Genomic DNA, 16,490 nt, shown 5'->3' on the forward strand with positions numbered 1-16,490 from the left:
TCTTCCTATAAAACCCCCCCCCACACACACACACATGCAAAAATGGGAACGCATAGTAACTAAGCCAAAAAACAAAAACCCCACTTGAATATATCTCACCTGAATTTAGAGACCACTTCGAGAACAGATTTGACACATTGAACACTAATAACTGAAGACCAGATGAGTTGTGGTATGATATCAAGGATGCCATACATGAAAAAACAAAAGGTCATTAAAAAGACAAGAAAGAAAGAGAAGGCCCAAATGGATGTAAGAAAAAAAAACTCTGAAATTTGAAGAAGTGATGATGTGAAAAAGCTGAGCAGAAAACTTCAAAGGATTGGTTGTGAAGAAAGAGTTAAGTGTTTTAATGAAATGCAACATAATGAAATATGCAAAGATCTGGAAAATCAAAAGGAAAGATCACACTTAGCATTTCTCAAAATGAAAGAATTGAAGAAAAATATCAAGCCTTGAGTTATGATAGGATTGTGTGGACAAAATACATAGGAAGCATCAGAAGACGATGGAAGGAATGCACAGTTACTGAACCGTACATAAATAATTGGTCAGAGCTCAGCCATTGTAGGAGGTAGTATATGCTCAAGAACCGATCTATTGAAGAAGTTCAAGCTGCACACAATCATTGATGTAAGACAAGGTGCTAGGATTGACCAATTATGATATGTCATAAATGGATGCAATGCTTCTCAGCACTCACTCCTGCAAAATTTTCATGAAATCACTATGGGGACTTTTAGCTTTCTCGGATACCACTATCTTGGAACGATGATTGCCATCAAATTATTTCTGATTTTTTCAAATTAATAATTTTTCAACCTCTTTTATATTCTGAGTTCTTTGTTTTGCAGTTAATGATTTCACAACTTTCACTGCATTAGCAGCTTCAATCAAATTTTTTTTTTCAAAACTGTGATAATGTCAACTTCTTAGCCATATTATCTTCAGTCCCCAAATCAGACAAACAATGGCCTTGTCAAAATGTTGCAATGAATTCTCTTGTGGCTCTCACAGTTTCCACTTCGCTTTACTGCTGGTATCACTGTCTTTGGCGCCCTGGTTACAATATTTTACTCAAAGTGCAAAAACAACATAGTGATTAATATTTTAACACAGTAATACAAGCACTATGTGTTGTCCAAGCAAGGACTATTCTTAGACCGAAATATTAACTCTTTGTTTCTGAGTTGAGAACTCTTAGTCCGTACAGGGTTTTTGCAAGTCAGAGTTCTGGTTTGGCTGTCAAGCAAAATTAGGAACACCAAGCAGATTTTTTTCTAACTTGCCGTTTGAGCTTGGAGTTATTCAACAAGGTATTGCTGATTCTTTGTGTTTTTCATCTGTAAACATAACTATCATTATTCAACCATAAGGAATGTTCTGTTTTTACTTTACAGATTAATTGTATAAATCTTCACTTCAAATGTGTTATACATCTCTGAGTTGCATTTTGATATCACTCTATGATGCTAGATTAATATGATTATATAAGCTAGATTTACAGAAAAATATGTTTCATTGGCTTTCTGCAGAGTCCTTAGGTAATACCACTGTTAATGTACTTGCCTGCTACCTGTAAGCTTTGAAGTTCTAGTCCATCAAGAGGTGCCTTGGAAGAAAGATTTGGCAATCTAGTTCTGAAAAATAGCCACTGAAAGCCCCATTCTACTCTGAAACACTTAGGGTTGCTATGAATCTTAATCCACTTAATGCCAATTCTTTTGTAGTTGTACACATACACACAAGCACACACACAAACACACACCAAATTTTGGTGCGTACAACCAGTCACCAATGTTGCCAAATTTTGATCACTATAAAGAAAAAAACACTGCTTCCTAAACATTTATTTCACTCTCATCCCCTCTCCTTTCCCTATTATTAGAAAATGATTTTTATGGATGAGAACACATAATACTTGTTCTTTTGTGATTGATTTGTTTTCACAAGCATATTTTCCAAGCCTATCCATGTTATGGCACAAACCAGATTTTCATGTCATGTTTTGCGATTCAGACATGTGATGGAGATTTGGCGTTTCCACCGTGTGGCTATTTTGTGTAGTGCCCCAATGAACACTGGGGTAGTCATGCCTGCTTGCGTCATTACTTTGAAATCTATTGCTTTTATACTTAGGAGTGGAGTTGCTACAGCATATGGTAGTTCTGTATTTTTTGAGGATCTACCAAATTGTTTCCACAGTGTAAGCTACATCAGTTTGCATTCCCACCATCAGTGGATAAGGGTTCTAATTTCTCTGCATCTTCTATGCCGGGAAACTTTTGTTTTTCTTTTCTTATATGTATTGCCATTCTAATAGCTGTGAGATTTTAGCCTATAATGGTTTTGATTTGCATCCTCTCTCGTGGTGATGAGTCGGAACTCATGGCAGTGAGTTTTTTTAGTCTAATGGCTACATCTCACTTACTTACATATTATCGGCAGAGACCAGTCACTGGAAGATAATATGCTTTGGTACAATAAAAGATATATGAAAAAGAGGAAAACTCTGAGTGGGATGGATTGACACAGTGGCTGCAACATTGGGATGAAACTTGACAACAATGTTAGAATGGCATGTTCTTCCACTATACATAGGGATGGTAGAGTCAGGAACAACTTGAAGGTACTAGCAACAAGAGCTGCAACAGTGGCGAAGGAAAGAAGCCTTGGGGCACCTGTGGAGGTGCTCAGCTGCTAACTGAAAGACCAGCGTGGGTGCTCACCAGCCACTCCTTGGAAGAAAGATGTGGTAGTTGGCATCTATAAAGATCGTGACAATCTTACTCCTTTGTATAGGGTTCTGGTGGGGTGCCTATGAGTTGGGATAGACTCCACAACCGTAGGTTTAGTTACATATTTTGAATCTTAAACTGTATATATATTATGTATATGTATATATATCCCCCTTGTGGTGGTGTGTATTAGGCATTTGGCTGCTTGCTAACTGCAAGGTCTGTGGTTCATATCCACCACAGAAAGTAGAAAAAGCAGAAACTGTTCCAATGAAGATGTAGTCTCAGAAACCCTATATTGGGGTCGCACTGAGTTGGAGTCAACTCAGTGGTGGTGGGTGGGTGGGTGGGTGGAATGGTATATACGGTTACTGAAAATTTCCTCCTATTCTGTAGGTTGATTCTTTGCTTTGTTGATTGTCATGGCACAGGACCCCCAACACTCGAATGGGTCCTCAGGATTGACGTTGCAATTGGTCTCTTTGCTTTGTTGATTGTCATGGCACAGGATCCCCAACACTCGAATGGGTCCTCAGGATTGACGTTGCAATTGTAGAAAATAATAAAGACATAAAGACAGTGGGCCACTGGGGATCCTCATCCCTATGTCCAGACTGAGGGAGTGAATGTATCTTTCAATCGGTATATACAATGGGGGTTACAGATCTTTCAAGAGGCAAACTCATCACACAGCGAACATCACATAGTCAATGGGTAATATCATAAGTGGGCAACATAAACAGATGATGAGGTAAATCATCATCTTGCGCTAGTGCTAGTTGACCTCGAATGTCCCCAGGGCTTTGCTACCTTTTGTGGGTTGGCTATGGAACCTGATTGCTCTTATTTACAGATAACCTCCAGGCACAGAGAATAGCCTAATGCAGGAATGATTCATCATACATGGAGCTCCTTTATGACAGTTCCTTTATGGGCGCTATTGGAGGGACTGTGTCTCTTCATGAGAATGTTTATTAAGATTTATTTATATATCCTACCATGAAGGTCTTCCTCCCCTGGAGCCTGCTTTCCAAACCTATAATTATGAACATGGATGAATTCGCTGCATTTCATTCTCACCCAGTCCTTCAGTTTATCACAGTTGATAAAGTCTATTGTTGAGCTTACATATTTATTTTATAAGTCTCTATTGTGTCTTTTGATAGGTCTGCTTTTATTGTCATATCTGATAAGCCATAGTTAAAAATTAGGAAAAAACCCACACCTCTGCTTTCTTTTTTAATCATTTTATTGGGGGCTCAAACAACTCTTTTCATAATCCACAGATATATCAATTGTGTAAAGCACATTTATACATTTGTTACCCTCCTCATTCTCAAAACACTCGATCTTCACATAAGCCCCTGGTATCAGCTCCTCCCTCCCTGTTCCCCCTCCTTCATGAACCCTTGCTAATTCATTAATGATAATTTTGTCATATCTTGCACTGTCCGACGTCTCCCTTCACCCACTTTTCTGTTGTCTGTTCCCCCCAGGGAGGAGGTTATATATATGTAGATCCCTATAATCGATTCCCGCTTGCTACCCCATCTGCCCTCCACCCTCCCAGTATGGCCACTCTCACTGGTCCTGAAGGATTCATCCGTCCTGGATTCCCTGTGTTTCTGTTTCCTGTCTGTACCAGTGTACATTCTCTGGTCTAGCCAGATTTGTAAGGTAGAATTCGGATCATGACAGTGGAGTGGGGGGGGCATTTAGGAACTCTAGAGTAAAGTTGTATGTTTCATGGTTGCTACACTGCACCTTGACTGGCTCGTCTCCTCCCCTGTGACCCTTCTGTTAAGGGGATGTCCAGTTGCCTACAGATGGGCTTTGGGTCCCCACTCTGCTCTTCCCCTCATTCACATTGATACGGTTTTTTTGTTCTGATGATGCCTGATACCTGATCCCTTTGGCACTTTGTGGTCACACAGGCTGGTGTGCTACTTCCATGTGGGCTTTGTTGCTTCTCAGCTAGATAACCGCTTGTTTACCTTCAAGTCTTTAAGACCCTAAACGGTATATCTTTTGATAGCCAGGCACCATCAGCTTCCTTCACCACATTTGCTTATGTACCTGCTTTGTCTTTAGGGATTGTGTCGGAAAGGTGAGCAACATGGAATGCCAGTTTAATAGAACAAAGTGTTCTTGCATTGCACCTCTGTATTCTTTATAAGAATTTTATGATTCTAGTGTTCCTATTTGAATCGTTGATTCATTTTGAATTTGTGTGTGCGTGTGTATGCTATGAAGGATGTCTGAACTGCCATCTTGTTTCTGTTTCTGTCTGTAGAAATCCAGTTTCTCCAACACCCTTTGTTGAAGACTCCCTTTGCCCTTTGAATGAACTTTGTGCTATTGTTAAAAATCTTTATATTTCAGATAGCTATAATTTAAATTTATTTTTAAAAATACTTTAAATTTTATTATTAAGCATGAAGGACATGCCAGCTGAATTTGCTAACAACAACAAGAAAAAAAATGCCTTAAATCTGACCTTTATGTGTGTAAAGAAATTACCTTAATGAAGTTGTTTTTGCTTTTCTTGTAGAACTCCAAGTTGGTGTTTGATGTCTTTTTCTTTTTGAAGGACTTTCCTTAGCATTTCTTGTGGGACTCGTCTGGTAGTAACAGATTCCTTTAGCTTTCATTTATCTGAGAATGTCTTAATTTCACCTTTGTATTGAATGGCAACTTTGCTGCCTATAATATTCTTGACTGGCAGCTCTCTTTGGGTAGCACGTGAAACGTCTTCACCCAGTGCCTTGTCATCGTCATGGTATTGGCCATCGTTGGCCCTGCATGTTCATTTGGATGGCCTACGCCTAGCCTTGGGCCTAGAACATTCTCTGATAGAAAGGTCAGGAACTGGGCTGCTCTCTCTTTCCTAGTTTATTTTCTGTAGCAGAGAAACATAGTCCCAATTCTGTGCATGCATGTTCACCATATAGCATTTGGCTAACTCCACTTCTATATTTAATCTTGGTTGGGAAGAAGTAGAATCTCCTTTGGCTCTGGCAGGATGGTGTGGATGGAAAATCTGCCCTGAGATGGGACTGGCTGGCTGGCCGACAACAGGAAACAAGTGCTCACTGTTAAAGCTCATTTCACTTTGTCTCTGCTCTAAAGCATTATCCCAAGCGCACGTAGAACATGAATGAAACCCTGGTATAGCACATAGGTTCCGAGGATATAGCAACACTTAATCTCATTCAAGTTTGGTATGTGAGATTTCCTTTTCTGTTGTGCTGCTCTCCAGACCCCTCTTTATCCTTGGTTCTCTGTTTGATTCCAGTATGCCTTGATGTCGTCCTGTTTGGATTTAATTAACCTGAGTCTCATTAAATTGCCCTGTGTAGTTATTTGTGTTGGAAATTTTGGGACCATTATTTCTTCCATCTTCTTTCTCTTCCTTTTCTCTCTTCTCCTCTTGGAAATTCCATGTACCGGATATACTCGAATATAAGCCAACCCGAGTATAAGCCGAGGTACCTAATTATTACCTGGGAAACCAGAAAAACTGATTGACTCGAGTATAAGCCTAGGGTGGAAAATGCAGAAGCTATTGGTGAGTTTCAATAATCAAAGCAAATGAAAACAAAATTACTAAAAATTGAGACATCAGTGGGGTGATGTATTTAAATATTTTAAATAAAAAACATAAATAAAAGGAGAACAAGTCATTTAACATTAGTAAACCAGTATAGTAAGTGGAAAATAGGTTCAACAAAAACAATAAGGTATCAACAATGATACCTTAAGAGTACTATTCCCTGAGCTCAATCAGCAACCAAGCTAAAAGGTAAAGAGTTAAAATCTTTCAAAACTGGATTCCTCATCATCATCCGCATCCCAATGCAGAGCTTCAGCTGGTGTGAGGTCATCATAGACGCTGTCCTCACTGAGATCGCCATCATCACCATCACTGCTGTCATTTTCATACAAAGTACAGTCTTCACTGCCATCCACAGCATTACTAATACTACATTTCTGGAAGGCACGTCACACCATGTCTTCTGGAATGTCTTCCCATGCATCTCAAAGCCACTTAACTCTATGTCAGACTTCATGAGATTTCCTCCTTTTGTTAGTCGGGCTTGACCAGATGACATCCATTCATGGCACATCCTTCGCACACGGTCTTTAAAAGGCTTATTCAAAGATATACGTCGTAGGACGGCTCTGATTGGTTAGATGTGAGTATACAAACATTCAAAGCCCTGCAGTGTCAACAGGGCTTTGAATGAACAGCAGAGAAACGGTAATCACCCCGGTAATCACCCCCGAGATAACGGGCGCTCGTCCCATTATCTTGGGGGGTGGGGGGCGCCCAGCTGACCTGTGTATAAGCCAAACCCCAGTTTTTCAGCACATTTGTGCTGAAAAACTTGGCTTATACACGAGTATATATGGTATGTATATTATTCTTTTAATGGTATCCCAAAGAGCCTTGGTGGCATAATGGGCTATATGCGATGGGTTGCTAACCGCAAGATTAGAGGAATACAAGGTTAGAGAAAGACAAGGTTTTCTACTCTTGTAGAGTAGCAGTCTTGAAACCCATAGGGACATTTCTGCTCTGTGCTACCGGGTCACTAATTCAGAACTGACTCAATGGCTGAGTTGTTTTTTTAAAATGAAATGCCGCATTATGCCTTAAGCTTTGTCCAACCCCCTATCCCCACTTTTTTTTTCATGCTGTGTTCTTTTAGCGCCTCAGACTGCATAATCTCAGTTGCCCTATAGTGTGTTTGCTAATTTTTGCTTTTGCTTATCCACATTTCTTTTTGAGTGTCTACAGAGAGTTGCTCATTTTTTGTTATACTTCTCAGCTCCAGTATCTCAGTTTGATTTTTTCAAATTTCTCTTTATTTGTTCTTGTATAATTTTCCTGATTTCTTTGAATTCTTTTTCTGTGTTTTTCTTTGAGCATTCTTCCTATTGTTGCTTTGAAGTAGCTAACAGTTCTATCATCTGTTCTTCCTTAGGGGCAATCCATTTCATTCTTTTTGTCTTTTTTTGTTTTTTTTGGCGGGGGAGGGACTGATTAGGGGGCATCTTTTTGTGCTTCATAGGCTTTGTGTTTGCTAGTTGTGAAAAGACAGTAAGCTTTTGGGTTACTCTCTTGTCAATTTCTATATCAGAGACATTCCTCCCATGCTAACTCTGGAGGTAAGACTGTTCCCCTAGAGTTTGTTTTTATTTTTTATTAGATTCGTATTTTAATGTATTGCAAGTTGTGACTCCTGACTCCCTCTCTGGGTGCACCTCCTCTTCTCCTTTCTTTATTTCCTCATTTCTTTACTGCAGGTTTCCTGACTGCATATACCAGAAATGCTACTGATCCAATTGCCTCGTTTCCATCTGTTGGAGATCTTAGTCTGGTTACTTTGGCAACAGAGTTCCTCTACCCAGGGACTCTGACTCTACCCCTTCAGTGCCTGCTCCCTCCATCCCCATTCTGAGTTTACTGACTGTCGCTGATGTCTCACTACAAATGTTCCCCTCGCCCCTTAGGCACCTCTGGTCCCAGCTTTCTCCTAATTGTTGTAGCTGCCACACACTCACCACAAATCTCCCTTCCAAGGGGCGGATGTCCGCCCCCATAAGCAGATGTCTCCTAGGAGGTGTCTTCCCTTTGCCTCCCACCAACATGGCGCCTGTTGCCAGCTTGTCATGTAGCCTCACTCTTCAGGAACTCTGGCCTGGCAGTGCTCACCATGTTTCTCATTACCATTATTCATGGGGACACTGGTCTACGCTGTGCTCTTCACCCACCAATTCCCAGGTCTGTTTGCTGTTGCTCTATCCTGCGATGCATGGAAATGCAGTATGCTCACTGCTAACTGTGCCATTGTGTACCAGCTTGCCTGTGGGCACTCCAGCATGCGCTCTGTGTCCTGGACCTTCTCCATCCCCAGTTTCATTGTCCAGATGCTCCACAAAAAAATCCACACCAGGCGCACCATGCCCCTCTCTCCATTCCAGAGTTATTTAGTTAGTACCTCGAACTCACCTGCGTTCTCCAACCCTGTGCTCCCTGCTCCAGGATCCCCATGCTGACTGGGCTAGGGAGTAGGTTGAGGATGCCCTGTACTATCAGTTTTCTTGATTCACTATTCACTTTATCTGCCAACCCCCAAACTGATGCTGAGAGTGCTGAAGTGATTCTTCTCATCAACTCTGGCTACTTTTAAGTACTGTTCTGTCTCAGGTTTACAGGGCTTTTCTTTGGGACATCATGTGGACAAGTGTGGGGAATCTTCCACCCCTCACCTTCTCCTTAGTGTTCTTAGTGGATCTTGACTCTCAAGTTGGATTTTATTTTTAATCAGTTCTTCAAAATGTTCAGCCTTCAAACATTTATTTTCTTTTCTGTTTTGGGATTCTGATTACAGATATTTTTCCACTCATGTTCTTAGTACTACTTTCCTTAGTTTTTTTTTCTAGTTCTGTCCTTTGTGTTTTAATATTTTTATGAAGAAATGATCTTCTTTCCCCCTACATGCATACCTTATGAATTTTAAACAACCACAACAAAAATAAATCTTTAAAATAACCCTACCAATATGATTTTTTGCCATTTTAATACAAAATAACTAATTTGCCCAAATTAGTATAGCTACCAAGCAACCAGAGCTTACATTTGAACCAAGATTCAACTGATTCAAAATTCCGTGTTCTCTATTATGTGAGATTATGTTTCTTCTTTCTGTCCATCTTTCTCACTAGATTATTCAAAATGTTGAATCTATTTATGAATTACATCCATCTATCATAAAACTGGCATTCTTTCATTCCATCCCTACTTAATGTATATAAATTGTACACAAACTGTGAAAAAAAAAACAACCCAAATAAGCTTTCTATGGAGCTTATTTCTTTAAGGAAAAAACAATGTAAACAGTTTATTCTCATAGGGGCTGTGAAGAGATAGTTTCTAAGGAGAGGACTGAATAAGGAGGTAATATCCCAAATAGTGAGAGAAAGATAATTAATTGATCAGGTAATTCATCATGCAAGTGGTAAAATAATTAATTCATCATGCAAGTGGTAAAATTCCTTCTTAGTAGTAACATGTATATTCACATTTATTAAGATAAACGAGGAAATACAATCCAATACGTTTGTTTGTTTTCCCTTTGAAGCCTATGTGTGCAATCTGTAATCGTCACTCGTTGAGTTTGAGTCACATAGGCAGTGAAATTGTGTCTTTCTTGATACATTACATACAATGTTGAAAATAGCTTTGTTTTCTTTCATCTGCTCCCTCAGGTGATTTCATTTCTCGCTGCAGTTTTGCATAAAAAGGGAACTCGTGAAGATATTGAAAATAACATGCCAGCGTTTCTACTAAGAAGCATGAAAAAGGAACCCCCTTGTTGTGCAGCAAAAAAGGTAAACTAGAAATATACATGACGCTGGCATTGCATAGGCATCTAGAAACTGGTAGTTACATAATCTGTTGTCACTCTGAGAGGATTAAGAGTGAAGGGGTGGAGTTTAGCCTACCAATCAGGTCTCAGCTTGATGACCTCATTTCGAGTTCTAAGGAGATAAATAGCTCACTGGAGGCGGGACACCCACTCACTCTCTGTGAGACATTCCTGTTGACAAGACACATGGAGCTACTCTAGACTCCTTGATCTGGAGGAGACACATTGAGAACCCTGCCAGCACTGAGATGCTTACATCACTACTAGATCCACAAGACTTTCCACCCACTGGCCTGTGATCTTCCTGCATTTGGTGCCATTGCATGTGTTGCGTGTGTCTGAAGAGGAATTTATAGATTGGTGTTGGACATATGGGCTAATGTCGGACTTATGCACTTGATCTGGGCTGGGCTGGGATGTTTTCTCCATATACAATTGCTCTTTTATATAAAGCTCTTTCTTATACACATATGAGTGTGAATTTGTTTCTGTAGTCAATCTCGACTAACACAGAAACTTTTAAATAACATCTTATAGTATAAGTTTTAAAACATGAAAATTGAAAGAGAGCGATGGGGAGTCTTAGTTTTGTTGTTGATTTTTCATTTTTTGCATTTATCTTTTATATGATCTTTATTGCCAAATTTGGGGTCAGGAGTTTTTAGTATTGTTTATCTGGTTATTTTAAAATGCCCTCTAATATTGTCCAGCTTTGATTGTATCGCTACAGAGGTCTATGTTTTTTCTCTCTATTCAGGCTTATTAATTACATGGTTCAGATTTTAAATACCACTTGGATTTTTTTGGGTCTATTTGAGATACTTGAAACAATGAGTCTTTAAAGAAGCATATTAAATTCCTGTGTTATGACTTTGCGTTTATTCATTTCTTTTAATGCTTATAGGAGTGTTTGTATTTTCATTATTTTTAGTTAGTAGTAAACTTTCAGTACTTTTTATATTGTTTTCAGTCTTGATATAGTCTTCTATCTAAATATAGAATCCTAACTTCAAATTTCCCTCCAAAACTCTGGAAATAACTTTGTTAACTTTTTTGCTTCATATTGCTGAATGGGGCTTTCATGCCAATCTGACTTTTTCATTGGAAAGCTTTGTTTTTGTTGCTTGGATGTATTTATGGGTTTCTTAAATCTTTGAATGCCAGAAATTTCCTTAGGTTCAACACACATGTTAGAATTCTTCCAATAAATTCTATTGTTTTAGAAAAAACACTAAGTACTTTTTGAAGAGCAAGGAGGTATCAATAGTAGGATCAACTTCTTTAAAGTAGAGGACTGGTGTAGGTGCTTCCCCTTTAATTAACTACTCTGTTATTACTTCATGGTTAGTCCTGCTTATAGTTCCAGCTGATTCTGTACAATTGGATTTTTGTTGTTGTTTTTAGGTTCATTCTAGGAAAACCCACTGGTTTTATTTTGTTTTTTGGAGGTTCTCTCTCCAAAGGTAAGGAGTTTCTGGGTAGTTAATTGCTTACTAACCAAAAGGTGAGTTGTTTGAATCCAATCAGAGCCACCTTCGAGGAAAAGCCAGAGATCCATTCATGGAAACCACAATGAGTACAGTTTTCCTTGGCACATAGGTCACTCTGAGTATACATCCACGTGGTGGCAACTGGCTTTGGCTTTGGCGTCAGGGGGTAAGGATGGACTCAGTTCTTCAGGAATGGCCATTCTCACCTGCTTCTCCTTCCCTACTATTGTGATCTGCTGACACCCTTCCTGGTACTTTCCAGAGACTGTTTTTATTCATTATTTTATCTCATTCAAATAAGTGGATATATGTGCTCAATAATTGTTTGAACTTGAATTCTAGAAGAAAAGTATTTAATGGAATTATATTGTTTCCCTGAAATAAATTCAAATAAACACAAAAACTTTGTTTGAAATTCTCAAGATAAATTAATATTGGTCCATTGAAAACTGTTTATTTTATAAAGAAAGCTTATGAAATAGCTAGATAAATAAATACTAATACTTCTTTATATGCTAATAGTAGAATTGTACAGGAATCCTGAAAAGTTAATTTTGCAACTCATTGGGAAAAAAATAAAACATTTAGTGAATTGAATGTTACAAATTAAGGTGTGGCAGGTTTGAGGTATGTGCATGTGTGAGTGATATATCTCATATACACTGAAAGTTTTTTCAAGAGAGTAAATCATCAGAGATTACATGAAATACATGTGTGCCAAGAATACATTCCTAAATGAAAAAAATATTATACATTTTGAATATTGATTCTTTGATTTTTATGGTGTTTGGTTTAGAGTAGAATTCAGTTTTTATGAAAATGAATCATAGTTCTTTTAGAAATATTGCTCACTTTTATGATACAACTTTAGAGATTCTGAGTTAAATTCACAATTCAAATAAAGGCAGAGGAGAAGGATTTTTCTAATAATTGCAAGACCAGTGTCAGCATGAATTTCAGTGGTGATTCATTCATTTCAAAAATATAATTCTAGTATTTTATATCTGTTTCCTTAGTTATTAATATGAACAGATGTTATAAATGATGCTACTATAAACATCCTTATACATATAGTTTGATAATTTTTTTCATTGATAGATAAGAGATAAATTCTTGGAACTAAAACTGTGCAGTAGGTGTTACTGGAATTGTGGACACGTGCATGGTGTATGTTGATGCTATTTGGACTTCCAATGACCCTCTGCAGGGTTTCAGAGGCTGTAAGATAGCCACATCATTCTACCATGGTGTATCTGGTAGTTTTGAACTGCCAACGTGTGATTAGCAGCCCAGGGCTTACATGTTTGTGACATCTTGTTAGCTGGAGCAGAGTTATCCTAAGAGGCTATAGGAGTTCCTGGGTGATACAGATGGTTAGACAACCAATAGGTTGGTGGTTTGAATCTACCCACGGTGCCTTGGTGCACAGACCTGTTAAAATGCTATCAAAACACCATAGGCTTGAAAACCCCATGGAGCTGTTCTACAGTGAACATATTGGTTCACCATGAGTCGGAATTGACTCAGTGGCAAATAACAATAACAAGAAATTGTGACCATTTTTTATTCCTACTAGTACTGTTGTAAAAGTTTGTTTCTACAAATTTTCACCTGCCTAAACTCATACCAAACCAAAATTTATGTTATTCTGAGAGATAAAAGAAAAATGCCTTTCATCTATTTTCAGGGGACCTGGTGGTGTAGTAGGTTCAACATTGGGGTGCTAACTCAGGTTTAAACCTACTCTCTGTGTGCGACAGGAGAAAGAGGAGTTTGTCCGCCTCAATGTCTACTTACAGCCTCAGAAACCCAGTGGAGCAATGCTACGCTTGTCCTTTCGGGCCCTTCTGAGTCAAAACCAACTCTACAGTAGGCTATGAGTTTTTAAAATTAAGTGTTTTCAATCATAGTCCTTGATTCTTTATCTTAGTTTATATATTCTAGATCGTAATATTTTGTTCTCATTATTTGTATTTGTACAAATATTTCTTCCTCAGCTTGTCAGAGTTGACTTTTGACTTGTTTGCAGGGTTAAACATTTTTATTTTATGTCCCTCAGAGCTTTCTGTTTTCTTGATAAGACATTGTATCTTGTCCTTCAGTTAACACCAAGTGTTCTATTATTTTGGTTTTTATTATAAATGGATCATTTTCTATTTTGTTAGTAGCTTATATATATTAATGCCGACTTTACTTTTGTAAACTCTACTTTTTAATTTCTTCTGTTTATAATAGTTGATGTACTATTAATTTAGTTGATTTAATTATGTTTTCTACAAATATTTTTACTTAATTTTTGTTTTCATTTTTCCTATTCTGTTGTTTAATTTGATATTCATTCATTTGCCATTGAAATTTTAAGTGCTGTTGGCCCATATTTTTCTGTTTTAATAGAATGTTTATAAAGTCTGGGTAGCATTTTTAGGCTGTTTTCTGTATAAATAAAGATTTGGATTTTTTTTTAAGATTTGGATTCTAAACTGACACTTTTATATATGAACTAACTACAGTATACCAAGAAAAAAGACTGATTATGTACAAGAGTATAAATTAATTATATAATTTATAGTTAAAGATTAATTAAATTGATCTCCACCCTAACCTTCCTCCCAAGGATAAAGATTGCAGAGGCTAAACAGGGAATCTATTTTATGGCAAAAATTAACATTTTTGTTTGATTTTCTCCATGAGCTTGATATGCAACTTCTCCCAGTTTGGAATCTTTGCTTCAGTTCTTTTGACTTTGCACTGTATTGACTATACAGTTCGTATGTTGGCACCTTGATATGCATGCCTTAGTTTACTAGTTCATTCACCAACTGGATATTTGCTGTTTCCTAAGCACTGTACAAAGTAATCTGGTCAATATAGTGGTAAATTAAGAAGCTATATATCTCAAGGGCATTAATTTTGTGGTGTAAAGTGCTACCATGATATATTGCTTAAGAACTTTGTAATTAGATAGCCCATTTTCAGCATATTGCTTAATATCACCATGTCCTTGTTTTCTCATCTGACAAATGGAAATACTAAATATTCCTAATGCATAAAGTTTCTGTGTAATGTCTGTAACACAGTAAAGACTCAATAATGGTCATGGTGTTATTTTTAATACTATCAATACTATGAACTCATTACATATGAGAGTTTATTTCTTTACATGTGTTTATTGCTAATACTATAATTACTTATATTACAAAAAAGTCTTCATGTATTGGGGATCTCTTCACAGTCCATAGTACATGAAGAAGCAAACTTTAAAAGGTTGCTTAGTCACTGGGCTAGTCTTGCTGAAAGAGATAAGTAGGACTCAGCAATCTTTATTTGCATTGTTTAACCTAGCCTCTGTTGATTTTGATTATAATTAAATGAAATAATTTTACTTACATTCATGTTACTTTTAGATCAGTCTTATCAATTGTATGTTAGCTTCAGAGTAAGAAATTGCTTCCAGAAATTCTTTATGTACAGTGACATAGCAGTAAACATCACTTGCCTTAGAAAGGCTTATTACGTAACTGCTATCACTTGCCTAGGAATGACTTATTACGTAACTGGAATATTATTTAGTGTGTGTTAGTAAACACCCCAGGTCCTTTTTCCTATGTATTCTCCCTGGACTTTACTCAATGCTCTGATCTCTTTTCCATTGAAAATGAATTCTTGAACCATATAATTTACCTCTCACAATTTTGAAGAACAATGTTATCCATAAAGAACATTTAAGAACTGTGTTAGTATCTTCAGATTTGAAAGCCTTTCTGGAATTGCAGAGGTAATACTACGTTCTCCAGATTTGCTTGCTCCTTTTTGATGAATGGAAAACTGCCAAGAGTGCTCAGGTAGAACTGTACCCAGCACTTTCGTTTGGTGATACATAAAAATTTAATAAGAAACACCATAATTGGACTCAATTGTCAGAGCCTTCATTTTATATTTGAAGGCAGAGACAAAAGGAACTCCTAGGATAAGCTTCCAGCCAAAGAACAAAAGTAATTTAGATGAATCGTATATGATGAGAAAATAGCCATACTTGATGGTGGGTGTAAGAACAATCCTTCATATCCAGTAGCTTCGTGTTAGGTTCTTTTTCTTTGTCCTCTTTTAAAATCACGGTCAGTGAGTTGACAGCTTCCACCTGAGAAGTGGCATGTCTGAAATGTTTCACGGTATCATTGCTCTAAGCGAAGAGTATTGGAGAGATGAAGGGCCCAGGAAGAGGTTTTAGAGTAGTATAACATGTATGTCTGTGGGTGGAAGTTAATGAGTCTGAGGAAATTTGGGACATTTTCTGCAGCATTGACTTTGAGTTGGCAAGGAGAGCTAGGAGTTGCTGTATCAGTTCAGGATTGGCTTTAGACGAGATCATGGGCAGTTCATCGATTCTATGGTTACCGGTGGGAGAGCAGAGTGTGTGGGGATAGTTATAAGTAGGCCATTGATATAGTAGTGCCAATGGCTGTGGAGGTTGACATCAAATTGATTAATTTTCCAGGTGTTCAACTGTGTATTTCAAGAAAAACATCAAGCCTACTTGGCCTCTGTACATTACTCACTTGACAAAGTTATTAAAACTTGGAATCCTATATATTTTTCTCTAAGTAGTTCTTTCTTTTGTGGACAATGAAAATTAGCTGTTAAAACCAAACTCACTGCAACCAACTGGATTCTGACTCATGATGTCCCTGTGAGGAGAGAACTGCCCCTGTGGTTTTCCGAGACTAAATCTTTATGGGAGCAAAAGCCTCATCTTTCTCCCTTGGAGTAACCTGGTGAGTTCAAACTGCTGACCTTGTGTTTAGCACGGCAACACGTAACCCACTGAG

General features: G+C 37.8%; 1 protein-coding gene across 4 annotated transcripts in view; it reads left to right on the forward strand.

The window, feature by feature from the left end:
* Positions 1-16,490, forward strand: part of ERCC6L2 (ERCC excision repair 6 like 2) — a 167,210-nt gene that overhangs the window by 14,154 nt on the left and 136,566 nt on the right. For 3 of the 4 annotated variants that reach the window (XM_075549800.1, XM_075549802.1, XM_075549803.1), the window contains exon 3: positions 10,014-10,136. In XM_075549800.1, the coding sequence (XP_075405915.1) occupies positions 10,014-10,136 (123 nt within the window). Of the gene's footprint in view, positions 1-10,013; positions 10,137-15,035; positions 16,437-16,490 lie in introns of those variants that run through there. The other variant, XM_075549801.1, reaches the window with a different exon arrangement.

Source organism: Tenrec ecaudatus, chromosome 5, assembly GCF_050624435.1.
Source record: "Tenrec ecaudatus isolate mTenEca1 chromosome 5, mTenEca1.hap1, whole genome shotgun sequence".
NCBI lineage: Eukaryota > Metazoa > Chordata > Mammalia > Afrosoricida > Tenrecidae > Tenrec > Tenrec ecaudatus.